The sequence below is a fragment of the Patiria miniata genome, unplaced genomic scaffold (assembly GCF_015706575.1).
Source record: "Patiria miniata isolate m_02_andy unplaced genomic scaffold, ASM1570657v1 HiC_scaffold_17, whole genome shotgun sequence".
Lineage (NCBI taxonomy): Eukaryota > Metazoa > Echinodermata > Asteroidea > Valvatida > Asterinidae > Patiria > Patiria miniata.
The window spans coordinates 3,681,836-3,699,729 of record NW_024037055.1 but is presented as its reverse complement, the minus strand read 5'-3'; the positions used below and the strand labels follow the sequence as shown (position 1 = coordinate 3,699,729).

The 17,894-nt window shown below is 40.2% G+C and overlaps 1 protein-coding gene across 4 annotated transcripts; it reads left to right on the top strand.

Annotated features, from left to right (window-relative positions):
• The first annotated feature begins 31 nt into the window (after positions 1-31).
• Positions 32-16,788, top strand: LOC119723506 (sodium/hydrogen exchanger 1-like). 4 transcript variants are annotated; one of them, XM_038194194.1, is made up of 20 exons: positions 32-175; positions 1,242-1,558; positions 2,022-2,109; positions 3,463-3,522; positions 4,005-4,086; positions 4,928-4,955; positions 6,163-6,351; positions 7,967-8,037; positions 8,348-8,459; positions 8,888-8,969; positions 9,270-9,365; positions 10,090-10,211; positions 10,470-10,543; positions 11,370-11,498; positions 11,867-11,956; positions 12,817-12,882; positions 13,942-14,048; positions 14,207-14,304; positions 14,683-14,816; positions 15,690-16,788. In XM_038194194.1, the coding sequence occupies exons 2-20, from the start codon at positions 1,243-1,245 to the stop codon at positions 16,014-16,016; spliced, it is 2,271 nt and encodes a 756-aa protein (XP_038050122.1). In that variant the 5' UTR covers positions 32-175; position 1,242; the 3' UTR covers positions 16,017-16,788. The 4 variants fall into 4 exon arrangements, with proteins under 4 accessions (XP_038050122.1, XP_038050123.1, XP_038050124.1 ...); XM_038194195.1 differs by having other exon boundaries at positions 32-341; XM_038194196.1 differs by having other exon boundaries at positions 35-126.
• Positions 16,789-17,894: the final 1,106 nt, after the last annotated feature.

The window sequence follows — 17,894 nt, the reverse complement described above, 5'->3', positions numbered from 1 at the left end:
CTATAATTTATACATGTTTTTGGCCTGCCGCTCCGCTGAGCTAGCTGCTGTATTCACCAGTCTGTATTCAGGTATTCCTGCCAATAAAACCATTCAACCAAATCCAAGTGCAATATTGCATTTCGAGTAAGAGCCAACAATGATTAACTTGTACAAGTGCTAACTGCAAATATTGGTAGGCCGACTGGTATTGTAATAATTTGAATACGCATGATCCAGTTTTTTCTCTGTGCCTGCCGCGCCCACCCACACGCACGCTCACACTGTCACAGTCAGTCACCACTGCATTATACGGTCTCATCTTTTGCCCTCCGGTACAGTAGGCCACACAAGTGAGTGGGGTAAGTCCTTGCATGTTGCTGAACAGTGAAAAGGCTGTAAATGAGTAGCTGCAAGTAGAAGTAGAAGCAGGTTTCAGCCTCGGGTACATCACTACATGTATTAATTTGGCAGTGGCCTGTTTCCTTATTTTTTTTTTTTTTGATAGTCATGTACGTTAGGCTACTTCTTGTACTACCACTAGTCCGAGTAACTCTATGGATCGCTTTTTTAACATTTGGCCATGGTCGGGTCATGTCCAAATGTTAAAAAAGTGATCCGTAGAGTCCTAGTTACTCGGACTAGGCTACTTGTTACTTTTTACTTACTCATCTTTGTGCCGCCTTTCTTTTACTAGTTTTACGAGTAAAAGTGCTAGTTTACCCATGGATTATTTTATTAACCTCCGGCAACGTAACGTTTACTAAACCATTGAGTATACATTGCCTAAAGGTTAATGATGATAGGAATAGCGTGATTAGTTTATTTCTTCCTACATGACTTTAAAACATTTAACATGCTATTATCCTTTGGGTGTTGTAAATGAACATGCGCAGTGAATATTTCTGGGACTTTAGAAAGTTATACCATGATGAATTTTGGTCTGGTTTTGCGCTTACCATTCATTGTGACTTTGTTTTCAGGAAAAAAAGGAATCAGCCTCATTGCGGTTTTCGGATTTGGGGCATTTAAAAAAATCCTCCAGAGCAATGAATCAGAAAAAAAAGATGAAATGAATGTAGGATTCAATTTAAAACAATTAAGGAAGAAAAGTCTTACTTTTAATTTTTTTTTTTTTTTAAATGTCCGAGCTGTTGTGGTCGCCTCTTAACATTGTGTTTAGTTTTGGGGGCACGTGGAGTGAAAATTTAGATTGGGCGTTAATGTTTTTGTTTTTGTTCCTATTTTTTTTCTCATTATAGTATGCGAGTTACCATGGCAACATCCAGGCAACATCCTTTTAGAGTCACTTCTCTGTTCCTGCCCGTGTTGGCGATACTGCTTGTCAGCCAGCTCGTGTTGACTGCAACGGCCAATGAGAACACTACATCGCCGGTAATCACGCACGAGGCTGTGGATGATACACACGGTGATAATAGCAGTGACGAACACGAGGGTGGGGATGCGGAGCCTCATAGAGGACACGGGGGCGTTCATGTCGCTTCCTGGAACCTGAAGTATGTGCAGCTACCACTGACAGTGACGTTCTTTGCCTTGTTTGTGGGCGTGGCCAAAATAGGTAGGTGTCCTTCACATGAGTTGGACAGTGGTAATGTATGTAGAACATGTCTTGAGGTGTTGGCTGACTTGATTACCTCTGGGTGTGGAACTGAGGGAGGTCGTTAAAAATCAACATACCGGTACTCCGAGGGACCAGTAAATGTTTTACACTTCTTCTTTAACCCTAACCTTCCCAAATCCTTCAAAGTCCTCTTTGCAAAATGGAGGATTTCGCAGGATTGAGGTTACATGGCAAAAGCGTGTTGCTGATTTCAGAACAGGAGGGACTCAACGTTTCGAACAGTATGCTCTGCCCAAAGCAGGAGACCCTAACCTCTTTTCTCCTGACGACGGGCAGAGCATACTGTTCGAAACGTTGAGTCCCTCCAGTTCTTTTCAGAACCACACATACTCACAAAAGAGATTTATTCACATGATGCTACCGCAAACTTATCTAATAATCTTCAAAAATTCTCTTGCAGGTTTCCATCATGCAGATTTCCTGTCAGCCATATTTCCAGAGTCCGTACTTCTCATTGTCCTAGGTGTCGTGTTTGGAGGCATTGCTTAGTGAGTATTCAGTGGATAACTGGCATAGTTGTAGTCAGCATTCACAAGTCAAATCATAAGTCAATCACAAGCCAGGTCGCAAGTACATAGAGAACAAACAATGACAAAGGAATGTCTTTATTTGTCCAAAAAAAAAGAGTTTAAATAGCTTGTGCGTTGGCCTTTGGGATTGACTTGTGTTTGACTTGTGAATGATTTGTGATTGACTTGTGATTGACTTGGGATTGACTTGGGATTGGCTTGTGATCGACTTGAGATTGACTTGTGATTGACTTGTGATCGACTTGTGATCGACTTGTGATTGACTCGTGATTGACTTGTGATTGACTTGTGATAGATTTGTGTTTGACTTGTGTGTGACTTGTGATCAAATTGTGATTGACTTGTGTTTGACTTGTGTTTGACTTGTGTTTGACTTGTGATTGACTTGTGATTGACTTGTGATTGACTTGTGATTGACTTGTGTTTAACTTGTGATTGACTTGCGATTGACTTGTGATTGACTTGTGATTGACTTGTGATCGACTTGTGATCGACTTGTGATTGACTCGTGATTGACTTGTGATTGATTTGTGATAGATTTGTGTTTGACTTGTGTGTGACTTGTGATTAAATTGTGATTGACTTGTGTTTGACTTGTGTTTGACTTGTGTTTGACTTGTGATTGACTTGTGATTGACTTGTGATTGACTTGTGATTGACTTGTGTTTAACTTGTGATTGACTTGTGATTGACTTGTGATTGACTTGTGATTGACTTGTGATCGACTTGTGATCGACTTGTGATTGACTCGTGATTGACTTGTGATTGACTTGTGTTTGAGTTGTGTGTGACTTGTAATTGACTTGTGATTGAATTGTGATTGACATGTGTTTGACTTGTGTTTGGCTTGTGATTGACTTGTGATTGACTTGTGATTGACTTGTGTGTGACTTGTGATGACTTGTGGTTGACTTGTGTGTGACTTGTGTTTGCCTTGTGTGTGACTTGTGATTGAATTGTGATTGACATGTGTTTGACTTGTGTTTGGCTTGTGATTGACTTGTGATTGACTTGTGATTGACTTGTGATTGACATGTGATTGACTTGTGATTGACTTGTGTGTGACTTGTGATTGACTTGTGATTGACTTGTGTGTGACTTGTGATCGACTTGTGATTGACTTGTGATTGACTTGTGATTGACTTGTGTTTGACTCGCGATTGACTTGCGTTTGACTTGTGATTGACTTTCAAAATCAAATTTTCAAAATCAATACAGAAACAGGTACCAGGAGAGTCACTCAGATACACATTTCAGTTCCCCTCTTTTGAATTAATCCTTTTTCCCCCTTTTTAAAAAACTAATCCACAGTGCCACCAAACAAACCGGAAGCTTTGATTCGCAAACCTTCTTCTTGTATCTTCTTCCTCCGTAAGTCGTCATTTAACTGTTTTGAGTTTAGAAAGAATAAATTGCCTTTAATGTGTAGAATTTAAAAAATGGGCAGTGACGTTATAGCTGAAGTATCGGCTCAACATTTCACAAAGGCATTTTGTAATGATTAAAACAAAAATCAATTGGTAGCACTTTGTGTAAAATGTAATTAAAAGGTAATATACACAATTTGCAAACATTAAAAACAAAACTACCAATTTATTATGACATACTTTACTTGACCGTAAGTGAATAATAGTCTCAAGCATCCTGTGAAATCAGTACACCTGGCGTGCTGTCATTTTCAACACGTGCAAGAAAGTGGAATTTTTGTATCAATTTCCAGCGATGGTCAGCCGACAATCGTTGGATTGATATTTTAATTTATTTTCTTTTTGTTGGTGATATCCTCTACAGACTATTGTTTTAATCAAACTATAGTAATTGTGTACTCACCAATAACTTGTTGGTCTGTTTAGGATCATTTTGGAGGCAGCCTACTCTCTTCATGATCGTACATTCGCCGACAACCTGGCGTCCATCCTGATATATGCCGTTGTGGTATGTTGAAAAAATGCCAAGTTTAAACTTCCCAAAATTTAACTCCAATATTTAACTTAAGGCTGCTTCACACTGCAAGTAAATGTAAACTCAAAGTGATTTTGACATCAGAAAAAAAACATTCACAGTGACATACGCGAGAGTTGAAATGTGTTCAATGTTTTGTGAATTAGCACTAGTGGAGGGAGAAATCAGAGATTTCAAAATCTGGTTATCACATTATTTTTTCAAACCTAATAACGGTTATCCGATAGTGGAAATTGTGGAATTCAACCCGAATTTTAAGAAATCATACTACTAGTTTTTGTAAATTTGCATTAGGCCAAGTAAAAAAAAAACATGTTTAGCGTCCCCGCCCGCTTGGTTATTGGAGGCCACCTTTTTTATCTTTTTTTTCCTTTTTTTTTTAAACCGAGAAAATTATACATTTTAAACAGTGACATCATTTTGACCTCTTTGTCTGTTGCATCTTGTCCATATAAAGCTGGTATGTCATTTCCTGAGTTCAAGTGGCGGCCATTAAAAAAAACCAAAAAACTGGCGGCCATCTTGAAAAATAGCCCGGTCGGGTGGCCATTTTTGAGGGAAAGAAAAAAGGGCTTCTCACCTCCTTTTTTTCAAAAAGGCAGGACGCTAAACATTTTTTTTTTGGTACTGAGTTAACTAGTTTTAAGACAGAGTCAGACTTAAAACTGCGCTATGTGGCGCAGAACACCGCTGTGTGTTTTATCAATCGTTTAAAACCACCCATGTGACAGGCTCTCGACCAATAGAAATGTTCAACTGCCTCACTTATTTATGAATCGTTGATGCATGTCACTCTATTTTCTCATTTCTATAGGGGACATTACTGAATACATTCCTCATCGGTAAGTCTAAACATTGACCCGACTAAAACAAATTTCTTCTGTGACATTTTGTGCCATCCAATTAATTTATCTTAGTGCTTTAAAATCGTTTCCAAAATCATGGCACCAACAATAGAGTGTTTGTTCGGTAGGCAGATGTCTTTTTACATGTTATATCAGGATCTGAGTGGATATGTTTGCACTCGAAAAGGGAGCAATATTTAAAATAGCTTTTGCAAGGTTGCTGAGGCCAAAAATATAATTGTTTTTTATGTATTAACCTTAACCGAACTCAACCCATCAAAGTTCAACAGCAGGTTTTTGTTTAAATCTGTTGGGATAGGTACAGTACCCCTAAACTGATGGTCTTTTACACTGGGGTTGGCATACCACCAGAAACTAAGTCCAACAGTGTGTGTGTACAATTTCCCATGTGGGTGTTGGCATTTGCCAGAATGGGTATGGTTCCTAGTAAATTAGGCTGGGGAGTTAGGGTTAAAGGCAAGAAGTTACAAGGGGAAACATTTTAAGGGTGTACATGTACAGACAGTATTTCATAAACTTGTATCAAATTAAAGTGGCACTGAATTCCAATCCTGCTACTGTCTGAACAGTCACAGTCGGGCAAAAATCGATCCTCTTCCCCTGTCATGCCTTTTACACAGGCTAGTCACTAACAGTCAGATCGTATTTTTAGCAAGCACTGTGACTAGTCAAATTCAGTCAACAAACAAAAGCAGGCACGTGGTAGGCACAGCTGGCTAATCACCTACATTCAAAGTATAGCTTTGTCAATTTACAAAACATACATAAACACTCACAGCCAGTTTGCTAACCATTAACCCTCCTGCTGTCTGAACAGTCACAGACAGTCAAAAAAATCAATCCTCTTCCCCTGCCATGCCTTTTACACAGGCTAGTCACCAACAGTCAGATCGTATTTTTAGCAAGCACTGTGACTAGTCAAATTCAGTCAACAGAAAAAAAATCAGGCAAGTGGTAAGCATGAGGCACAGCTGTCTTATCAATCACAAACAGTCAAAGGATAGTGTGTCAAGTTGCATAAACAGTCACAGTCGGTCAATCCTACTTTATGTACATGTAGGCGGGGAGCTTTTAACTGGTAAACACACTGACTTGATTGATTTTGTCTGACAGGACAATGCTTCACAGAATGTGTGTTTGTATAGGAGAATTAAAGTTGTCTCGTGATGTCTCGTCTTGGCAGGTCTGACGCTGTACGGCATCTCCTTGACCGGTGCCTATGGCAACAGCTTCACCGTCGGCCTGATTGAGTGCCTCATCTTCAGCTCCCTCATCTCGGCCGTCGATCCCGTGGCCGTCTTGGCAATCTTCCAAGAGATCCACGTCAATCAAGTCCTATACTTCTTGGTGTTCGGCGAGTCCTTACTGAACGGTGAGTCAAGGGGACTACTAGGCTTGTCGGGGGAGGGGTAGGGGGGTTGGCTATGGGGGAGGACAGAAGTTGCCAAAATTATCCTGAACAAATTCCATGGAAGTATTGTTGTCGGCAAAATAGCCATATGAGCTGCAAGGCGATATTTTGGTTTAGGCATGAAAAAGAATTATTCATGAAAAAGTAAAGTGTTTCTTAAGCTGTAATATGATAATTATGAAGAATGGGCTGATTTTTCTATAATCACCAACATGTAGTTTGTTCTATTCTTTTGTCTTCTGTCAGCAAGAACGTTTGCTAACCATTAACCCTCCTGCTGTCTGAACAGTCACAGACAGTCAAAAAAAATCACTCCTCTTCCCCTGCCATGCCTTTTACACAGGCTAGTCACCAACAGTCAGATCATATTTCCAGCAAGCACTGTGACTAGTCAAATTCAGTCAACAGACAAAAATAGGCAACTGGTAGGCACGGCTGTCTTATCAATCACCTACAGTCAAAGCATAGCTTTGTCAAGTTACAAAACACAGCCAGTCAATCCTGCTTTATGTATAGGCAGGGACAACTCAACCGTTAAAAACAGTCACTTGACTGATTTTGACTGAAAAGGACAACTTCGCACAGAATGCATGTTTGCATAGGATGAGGGTATAATTAAGGCATGCAGGCTGTATGTGCACACTCGATCATCCTTGTTAACAACGCCCTGCCCCCCCCCCCCCAAAGTGTCGTGCTACTCAAATTTGAGAATGCATGTATCGTTGCATGCAAGCATGAGAGTATGTACACATTCGATCCTAGGAGCAAAACAAGTAGCTTGTTTATAACGCCCGCCCCCCCCCCCTTCCCAAAAAAAATGTGCTACTCAAATTTAAGAATGCATGTATCGTTGCATGCAAGCTTGATAGTCAGTGGTGCTTGATACTGAAGGGGCTACAATCCCGGCCAAAATGGTTGGGACACTTGGAAATAACCTTAGCCTTCCACGGTCACCAACTCCCCCGCTCCCCTGGTCAATGTTGTTCTCTCCAGCGGATGGAGCACACACCGCGCAATGAGAGACAACATTGACAGGGGGCCGGGGGGTTGGGGGCACATCGAGATTTGGCCAGGATTGTAGATACCATTCAAAATAAATCAAGACCTAGCTGAGCACACTTCAACTCCGATGAATGTTTAGTTGACTGCCAATGTTTCATCATGTCACAGTCACTGACTTGTGTTAAGTATGAATGTGCTGTAAAGTTTTACAGATGAAGGAATAGGAAAAGATCTACAAAGCTCATTCACTCCTACAAGACAAACATAACAAATTTTGTGGGGAAAAAAATGAGTCATTTTGTTGGCAATGTATCAAATGGCAGTCTATGTCGTATTCTGCCAGTGACTTCACAGTCGGCCAGAATGGCAAGGATGAAGGAAATGTTTTTTTCCATCTCGCTCAAGTATCAACAAATTACTGAAATTCTAAAAATGAATATCTTTACTTCTTGTGTTTTCATCCTAGAGCCATTTGTGCATTATTCCCTGTTTCCAGAAATCTTGAAAGCTTGCCTAACTTGTAACGCATGATTCCCTTTCTCCCTTTTGCTTGATGTTTGTGGATTGTTTGTAGATGCTGTGACTGTTGTGCTTTACAATATGATGAACAGCTTTTTAAGCCTGGAAACTATTCCAGCTAGCCAGGTAATCAATCACTAAGTCCAGCACTAGTGTTATAGTCGAGGTCCATTAACAGCAGCCATCCCACAAACCCGGTCATTATCACGCAGTGAAGACCGGATCCTCACACTGTGATTCCCATTAATAAATACCTTTCTAACGAAGTAAATAGTAAAAATGCTCCAATTTTGTGACTTTTCTTTCGGCCATGTTTCCAGACTTTTTTGTGTTCATGTTCAGTGGCCATATTCTAGCTTATGCGTGGTACCTATCTCTTCAATATGCGTTGTTACAGACCACCCTTATTTTGCTATTTTATTGCTTGCTTTCATAGATCGTGCTTGGCTTCGTGTCCTTCTTCACGGTCAGTCTAGGGGGTGCTGTCATCGGCTTCCTGGTAGGCATCCTGACAGCATTCCTGACAAAATTTACCAAACACGTCAGGGGTAAGTACAGGTACTGGAAATAGTGCTGCAACTGATCCTGAAAGTTCGGTTCAGTTCGGTTGCGGTTCGATTTTTTTTCTCCGATTTTTTCCAGGCTTTCCCAGAAAGTTTCTGGCAAATGTAACTAAAGCGTAAGGCTTGAGCCTGCCTGTCAATTAATAGTGGCAGGCCTGTACCTTCCTCATTCCTGCAAATATTCTCCACATCTTCTAGATTTTTGAAAACTTGGAAGTCTACATGTAGATACGAGCTTAGAAGTCCTAACAATGCTAAAAAGATCTTCTAGTCATTGTCTGTTTTAATGCTCTGATATAGTACCAGCGTACACCAAGAAATCCCTCAGGACAAAAAATAGTAAAAAAAAATATTTCATGTTTTCCAACAAATGTGGACCAATTATCAACTTTCAATGTTCCCTTTGCCTACAGTGGTAGAGCCTCTGGCCATACTGGGCATGGCCTATTTGTCCTATCTTCTCGCAGAACTGTTCCACTTTTCTGGAATTATCAGGTAAGAAAAAAATTGAAAAATCTGTACTATATTGTGAACTGGCTGTGGACATACCAGTACTTTCACAATATAGTTTATCACCCAAGCATTCACACTTCTTCCCAGAAGAAATGTGAAAAAGTGCAAGATAATTTTTCAGGAGTAAACCAAAAACAAGGCTATGCATCCAACAGAATCCATTATATTTGAAGCTGTACAAATGGAACAGAATTCAACAAGATCCATTGGAATTTGTTTGCCATAGTGTTCGCTGATTTTTCTTGTTTTAACAAAGAAACTTGTTTTTAATTTCTATGTCAGTATCATCTGTTGCGGCCTTGCTCAAGCCGAGTATGCCTTCGACAACATCTCCAGGAAGTCTAGTACCACGGTGACCTACTTCACCAAGATGCTGTCGTGAGTATATGCTCAGTCCTGTTCCTTTACAATGACAGTGGACTCTGTTGACCCGTAGTTTCTCTTTAACCATGACCTTCCCAAAATCCTGCAAAATCGTCTTTGCAAAAATGGAGGATTTCACAGGATTGAGGCTGCGTGGCTGATTTTGGAGGATGCACTGTATCAAGGTCTTGGGCCGGACCTTGTGTTGTTTATGCTCAGCCAGGCAGGCATGAATTTATAGGCCTAGATTATACTTGAAAATGAAATCCTCCCCACTGCTTCAGGATGTCACTGGCTCTGCCTCTACGTATTGACAGTGATTGCTGGAGGATTTTGCAGGATTGAGGCAGTGGTCACCCCTCCACGGACCACAGTCAAGAAAATAATGGCGGATTTTGCAGGATTGAAGACTGATACTACGAAAACTGTTTATTAGGTTCTTTTCAAGTTTTCATCTATGTTTTTGGCAGTTAATATGGAATTCCGAGAATTCCGTGTTGTCCTTTGGTGAAATTCAGTCTGTTTTCCGTATCCCGGAGGACTTCGGACTTTAGTCAAGACACAGTCTTGTTTTGCATAATTAATCGCCAAAATTGCTTGCTCTATGGTATATTATAGATCCTTGCTGTGCAAGGGAGTTTTCCATAGACTATGTTCCTACAGATATAACGATTCATTTCAGATCTAGTCACGTTGCGATACTCTCATTTGTCTCAAGCACAATTATATTTCTTTTCAGGACGACCACTGAGTCCATCATCTTCCTTCTGTTGGGCCAGACTCTCTGGGCTGAGAAGCATCAATGGAACACCGGCTTTGTCCTCTGCACACTTCTCTTCATCTTTGTCTACCGAGTCTTTGGTAAATGCATGTTCCCAAGTTTTTATAATCCGGGTGTCCTGCAAAAAATGGCACAATTGCAAAAAAAACCAACCTAACTACATACCCAATGGACCTTATTCACGAGAAAGCCATTTTGGTCGTGTTCCCTGAACCAGTGAACTGGGACATTTTGTTTCAGCTGATGATGTCGAACCCAATCATGATTTCTTTAGAAATCAATTTTTGTTTTTTTAAATCATAGTCATCGCTGTCTACTTCTGAAATTTTTCTTTACAGGAGTGGTAGTGATCACATTCGTTGTCAACAAATTCCGCATTGGGAAGATCAACAAAGAAGAACAGTTCATCATGGTAAATATCTAATCCTGCGGTTGAAGTCTACATGTCATGGGTCTTCATACAATGAAAATAACGATCAGGCAATAAGATTACTGGGTTCTTTTACGTGCATTGCCTTACACAACACACCTATGGCTTTAGGTCCCATCCGAAGGACGAAGCAATAATGGTAAAGTTCCTTGCTTAAGGGCACAGGTGTCCACCTGGGCTCGAACCCACGCCACTGTTGCCTCTGAAACACCAGAGCATGAGTCTGGTGCTCTTAACTGCTAGGCCATGACACTCCACTCTGCAAAGGGAATAGTTTGAAGCAACAAAAGTGCTCAAAATCTAAAGAAGGGTACTGAACAACTAACCTGATGAAGTTTCAGCTCAGCTTCAGCTGTATATTTCAAGAAAAACAGCATTCTAGGATCTCAATTTCAAATCAAAAGTTGCTGAATCATGTTTTGAATTGGGCCTGAATTCAGCGTCTGAGACACATTCTCACTGAGCTTATTGCAGCTACGCGATGTCGCGCACTGATCCGACGAATTATAGCAAATGCACGTGCATGTGCGTCGTGCCAATGCTTGCGCGCGCTTCACCGAATAACAAAACGAACTACTAATTTAAATTTTTTATGGTGCGTCTTAAGAAGCACCGTTGGAAAGGCCTTCTTTCGTTCATTACTTCAAAATGACAGCTTCCCAGAAAGAATAATTTCACAGGGAGTTTAGTCCCCTTACTATCTTTCAACCAAGTATGTTTTTCAACAATAATTACGGCAGTTACTTTTTGGATAGCTGCAAATGATGGACTCTGGCTTTAACCTGATGCCTGTTCCACCCTTTCTCAGAGCTATGGAGGTCTGCGTGGAGCTGTAGCCTTCTCTCTTGTTGCAACCCTCTTACCGGAGGATGTCCCCGCCCGTAACGTCTTTGTCACCACGACGCTGGTGGTGATCCTTGTTACTGTCTTTGTGCAGGTACGCGTATCATGGCAGCTTTTCTTAAACAAACCAGGTCCCTGATATACATAGTTCAGGTTGGTTTTGTGCAAACTTTTATTGATTCTGATATCTCAGTCAAGTTTACCTTTAAAATTACCCTTTGCCCTTTTCTCCACCAAATTAGACACTTGAATATGGCAATATAAAGGTTGAAAATGGGGTTCGTTTTAAAGGATTGCATTTATAAAAAATGCATTTTACAGGTCTTTGTAACAGCTGATTTCAGCTGAGCACTAGGAGATTTAACGTGCCCCTTTGGCAGTGTTTGGGGCCTGTGTTTTCTACAACCAGGCAGTTGCACAATTCAAAAACTTCTCCTCAAAACTTGACCTTTTTTCACCCAGGGTACTACCATCAAGCCACTGGTCAAGCTGTTTAGGATCAAGCGGTCAGGCCAGGAAGATCCTACCGTTGCCTTGGCCATCCATCAAACAGTAGGTCGTGCTTCCATTCATACTAATATTGTGGTGCTTATTTAGCATGTGTTAACCCTTTCATGCCCACATTGTTTATTGACTAGGCTCTCCCCAGGACCAAATTGTTTGCTCAGTCATGCGGAAATCACTAGAGCGTGAAAAAATGAGCACGAGTCAAAAACTAACTTTTTTCAACCCAGATTTTCACTGCCAAGGAGTGATTAAAATCATAAATGTTGTGTGTAAAGTTTGTTCCTTGAACCTTACTCTTTTATGTGATGTAAAAATGAAGTCCATACGTGCAAATATAAGAAAGTTATGCCTTTTTGTTCATCTGGTCCCAATTATCAAACTGCAAGCCATTTCACCACATGACCAAATGGCACTCCATACCTCAAATTGTGCGTGGATACTTCTGAAGCACTTTTTTTTGTATGGTAACACTATGAATAAACCACACCAATAGAAAGATCCAAAAACACTCTTTCAGCTGGTATATAGTTGATGTATGGGCGGCCAAACATATCAACATGCCGCCTTTCTGAAAAGTAGTGAATATATCTGTGTTGAGGGTGTTTTGTTTGTGGTTTCCTGGTCGACTAAATTTGCCTATGGGAACCAGCAGGGGGCTACTTCTTGTCGACAAAAGTCGCCCATGGTAAGGAAAGGGTTAAGTGCTTTATGCCACAGATTACAAACATACCATTTGAAATTTTGTCAGGTGAAAAAAATTGTATTTTTTTTAATAGTACCGGTACGTCTATAAATGTCTTCATCTTGTGAACATGTAATGATATTAAACTGGAACAACATGTTATATATATCTTGAGTGACGATGACTTTTTCGTCTTTCTTCTTGGATTTTTTCTTATTTGTAGGTGATTGACTACGTGATGGCAGGCATTGAGGAGGTCATAGGTCACAAAGGTCATAATTACGTCAGGGTAATTATCATTGCCTGGAAAGTGTGACTATCTTTCTTAAAGCCCGAGTCCATCATTTGCAGCTATCCAAAAAGTAACTGGCGTATTTATTGTTAAAAAATATACTTGGTTGAAAGATAGTAAGGGGACTAAACTCCCTGTGAAATTATTCTTTCTGGCAAGCTGTCATTTTGAAGAAATCAACGAAAGAAGGCCTTTCCTACGGTGCGTCTTAAGAAGCACTGTTGGAAATTTTTGTTAGTAGTTTGTTTTTTTCAATCGGCGAAGCGCGCGCAAGCGTTGGCACGACGCACGCGGATGGGTGCGCGACATCGCGTAGCTGCAAACGGTGAAATCAGGCCCAATTCAAAACATGATTCAGCAACTTTTGATTTGAATAGAATTCTTAGAATGTTGTTTTTCTCGAAATATACAGCTGAAGCTGAGCTGAAACTTCATCAGGTTAGCTGTTCAGCACCCTTCTTTAGATTTTGAGCACTTTTGTTGTTTCAAACAGACAAAATGCACAAATTACAAATGATGGACTGTACCTTTAACTATACCCAGCTATGCTAAGAGTCAGTTTGGATCGCTAGCTTCTCTCGTGATGTCAGCTTGTTGTAGGGAATTGTAATTCAAAACAGATATATGGACCTTCGGCTCTGGTACACATTTAACAATTGTTGACTGCTGTGATGTGGGATATGATGTTTTGAACACCCAAGGGCACATATGCTATGGGACCCGAGGTGTTCAGAACTTCATGTCCCACATCACAGCAGTCAACAATTTGTTTTGTTATACCTCTGTCTTGGACTCTTTGGATTTTAATGTAAAAATCATGAAAACAAACAGCAGTAAACACAAGAATCATGACAATCGAACATCAACTCACATGCATGTCGCGTGCTCGAAACAGCTGATCGTCTGCTAGTTCACTGCTCCCACTCGTGCGTGAAAGCATGGTGAAAATAGCGAGGGTACCAACGATACAAGCGTTTCAAACCGTACGTACAAAGTCATAGCACACTCCCTGTGGGATATCACGTACGTGATATCTTCTTTTCTTCACTCCTTCAGATGTGGATTGAGAAGATGAATACTCATTACATAAAGAAGTATCTGCAGCGCAACCCCACATCCTGGGAAGATGAAGTCATGAAAACATTTGAAAAGGTCACCAACCAGTGAGTAGAAGTGCTTCCTCCCCACCCCACCACCCCCAACCCCCCTCCCCAAACCTCACGTCCCCACCCACGTCCCCACCTGTCATATCGTCTTTGGAGATCCAATTTGATTGCCCTCATTATGCTAAACAACATTCCCTGTGTTTTTTGTCGGCCAGCGATCATCACAACCACATCTTCAAGCTGTCGCGGGGAGAAGAGTGTCGCAAAAACAGCGAGACAGAAATTGAGAAATTCAAACCCATGCTGACACGAGGTAGGAAAAGCTTTGCGCAAAAACTTTTGAAAATCAAAAGAAAAGGGGGGAAAAATACTGGTGTTGTGCAAAGAATGAGAATTTGTAACTCTGTTACTTACCAATGGAATTAAACGAAAATTTCAGATCATGTAAACAAGGCATGACAAATTTATATAATAAATTATAATAAATAATAAAGGATATTTGTATAGCCCCAAAATCTGCCAAAAAAAGACGCTCAAGACGATCTACAAAATTTAAAAAATAAGCCAATTAAAACATAATAACAAAGAGTAAACTTTGATGAGATTTTTTTAAGGGTAGTTGGCTAATAAATTACAGAGATTCAGGCATTATTCTCATCAGAGGTCTATTTTCTGTTATTCTCCACAACAGGGGACTCCTATTTTGACTCCATCCGACGTCGGCATACATTCAAGAAGACACCAGGAGGGGAATACATGGCCATCAGTGACAAGGCAACGCCGGCCGACGTGGCGGGAATCATGAAAAAGAACCCACGCAATGCGGTAAATATCTGAACCAAGGCAACATTAGGAAATAACCGTGCACACAGTCATCGCCAGAGACCATAGGAATCTTGTGCAATCTGCTCACTGTGCAGTAATGTTGTGCATCGGGTCGGGTTGACCAGGCCAAAACCGACCCGAAGTTTCTGAGTTGTTTCCTGAAAAGTCGATTTTTGACCCAAATTTGCTAAAAATGTAAGGCTAACCCCTTGCATTTTTTTCAATTTTGGCCAAAAAATGAAATTGCTTGAAACTTGGTAGAAAGATGCCCGAGGGCCCTTAGAACACGTTCCCAACATTTCTGTTGCCAAATGTGCCACTCAAAGGAAATATGGCGTGCAAAAAATTATAAATTAAATTAATTTTGTTGAAAAATATTTCTCCATCAATCCTTTATATTTGCCCAAATCTCTTCAATAATCACTTTTTGAGTAGGAAAGTATGTTTATTATGCCTCCTAGAGTGTTTCTGAGTTGTTTCCTGAAAAGTCCATTTTTGACCTGAAATACACCCGAAATAAATGCGAACCAAAATCGATCTGAACTCCCCTAATCTGACCCGAACAAGCCCAACAAACAATCAAGCAAAAACTGACCCGAACTGACTCAAAACCAAACCGACCCCCCCCCACAAAAAAACAAAACAATTTACTATGCGTTTCACACTGACATGTAGTGAGCCATGCATCCAATGCCTTGTACACACATAGTGTTTAGTCAGTTGCATAATGACCTCACAAGACCACACTAACTGGTGACCAGCTTGGTGCGCTTACTGTGACTGTTCTCATTCAAAACCTCTTTAGTCACATAGTGGTGCACTGTCTGTTTTTATATTACTCTTTTGTCACTTCCAAAAATTACAAATCTCTAGCTGCACGAGAAGTACGACAAGAACCTACTGAACGACGACTGTCAGGATCTGCCGTTGTTGATGCGTCAACGCTCCACCGAGCACGTCCTGGCACAGGAGCGCATCACGGCCATGAGGGCGGCAAACAAGTGGAGGCGGGCCGTCCGGAGTTCCAAGTCCGGGGGGAACGTTCCGGCGACGATCGCGGAAGAGAACGAGCGGAAGGGAGACAGAGAACAGGGAGAGGAGGACATTGTGTTCCTGGAGGATGAGGGGAAGTCCAAGGAACCGATCGTCAAAATCGAGCCAGAGATCATCGGCAACGATGATGCCGATACAAATGTGTAATGGAATTTCCTTGGGAAAACTCCAAAGATGCTCTAAAAATGTAGATGTGATTCAGCATCAATGCTGATAAAAAATTGTAATGGAAGTTACTTCGGAAAACCCCAGCAGTGCTCTCAAAATGTTGGGACAACCCAAAGGTGTTCTGATGATATAAAAACCCACCATTCTGACGATTAAACCCACCATTGTCAGTTCACCTACATGAATATAACTCGACCACAAAAACAACATTTTGTTGAAACAGGATTTTAAGTAACATGTGGTCTTTCGTTTGGGTATTTCATTGTCTACTTTCCACATGACCACATTGTCTAGAATATCCTTATTTTATAGGCGGTTGTTGTTTAACTATCATTCTTTGAGCTAATAAGCAGTACTTCATTGCAGTAGGTTAGTAACACATGAAAAAAATATGCAAAATTGACACTTTACATTCCAATTTGCAATCATTCAAAAGTGTATATAAATTTGTCTTTCATTTGAGTGTTTATAGTATTTGTTAGGACTTTGTAGTTACATGTATGGGTATCAAAAATATTCAGCCTTATATATAAGTTTGATATAAATTTTGTATCAATTTCACTATATTTCATGTATGTAGAACTTCTAAGTGTGATATAATTTGTATATCAGTTTCACTATATTTCATGTATGTTATGTAGTTGTCTAGTCTGAGTATCACCCGTTATCCACGGAGCAAGTCTCCTGTATAACGTCTGATATGTCTAGACATGCAGATTTATGCAAGCCGCGCGCCAGCCAATCGAAGTCGACTTTACTGAATCGTGACATCATTTCATTCCTGAATCAGGACTAAATGGTTTGATTGGTCAATTCGAATGCAGTGTTTTGTAATACAACAACAGCCGGGCGCATAGCGCGTAACATGATACAGAGCCAGTGACACATTTTTTTTTATCCATTGTCTATGACGCGCAACGGGTGAATGACCGAAGACCCGATATAGAAAGCACTCACTGATTGGTCAAAATCTAGGAGGTCAAGAGGCAGGGTCTTGCCTAATTAATCAATCTGTTCACGCATAAAAGACCACAGCATTCGCCGTGGTCTATTACATAGACATGATAGACTAGTAGTTGTCATTAACTTGTATTGAAACCAAATTCTAAATTTGACATAGAAATACCTCCCCGGTCGTGGAGTATTTAGCATGAAATATAAATTAATATAATTTCAATATATATAAAGTTTTGTACATTTCAGGTGTTTGTATATTATGCTATCTGTATATTTGCTTGCAGCTCACGGTAAAACCATATTCCATAAGTATGACTAATATGTCGTGCAAATACATTTACTTCCCAGTACTGGGGTAGAAGAGGCACAGTGGGAAAACTATTCGCCCAGTCAAAAGCCGATCATGGGCAGAAAAAAATTAAGGGAACTTAAATCCCTACATGTGTAAAAACAAATCTTCCCTTTATGTTATTAATTCATTCATTCTATTTCAGGTAAGCAAAATTTACAAATATAATCTTAGGACCAGTTTTAGATAAAGTTAAAAGATAAATGCCGTTAAGATATTTGGCCGTCTGTTACTAAAAGCATAGAAATATAGAACGTTTTTACACATAGCATTGCGTTAGTGCAGTTTTGTATGTATACATGTGGAATCATTGTAAAATCCTGTGAGAAGTTGGCATTGTGCAAAAGATGAATCTCATGTATCATGTTTAATATTTTAGTGTGGAAACTAAGGTTTCAATCTAACAGAATATAGTCTCTTTTAAAATCTCTAATCAAGGTTCAAAGGTTTTTTAGGTTTTTTTTTAAGCCAACTATCAATCATGATTTTGATGTATTCAGATTTTTTTAACATAAACATTCAGACGAAAATCCTAGTTTGATTTGTGTAAA

Excerpts from the sequence above, each read along its gene's own strand:
- LOC119723506 (XM_038194194.1), top strand. The coding sequence starts at position 1,243 with ATGCGAGTTACCATGGCAACATCCAGGCAACATCCTTTTAGAGTCACT. Across the intron at positions 6,352-7,966 it reads CGGCGAGTCCTTACTGAACG|ATGCTGTGACTGTTGTGCTT; the intron begins GTGAGTCAAGGG and ends GATTGTTTGTAG. Across the intron at positions 11,957-12,816 it reads CCTTGGCCATCCATCAAACA|GTGATTGACTACGTGATGGC; the intron begins GTAGGTCGTGCT and ends TCTTATTTGTAG.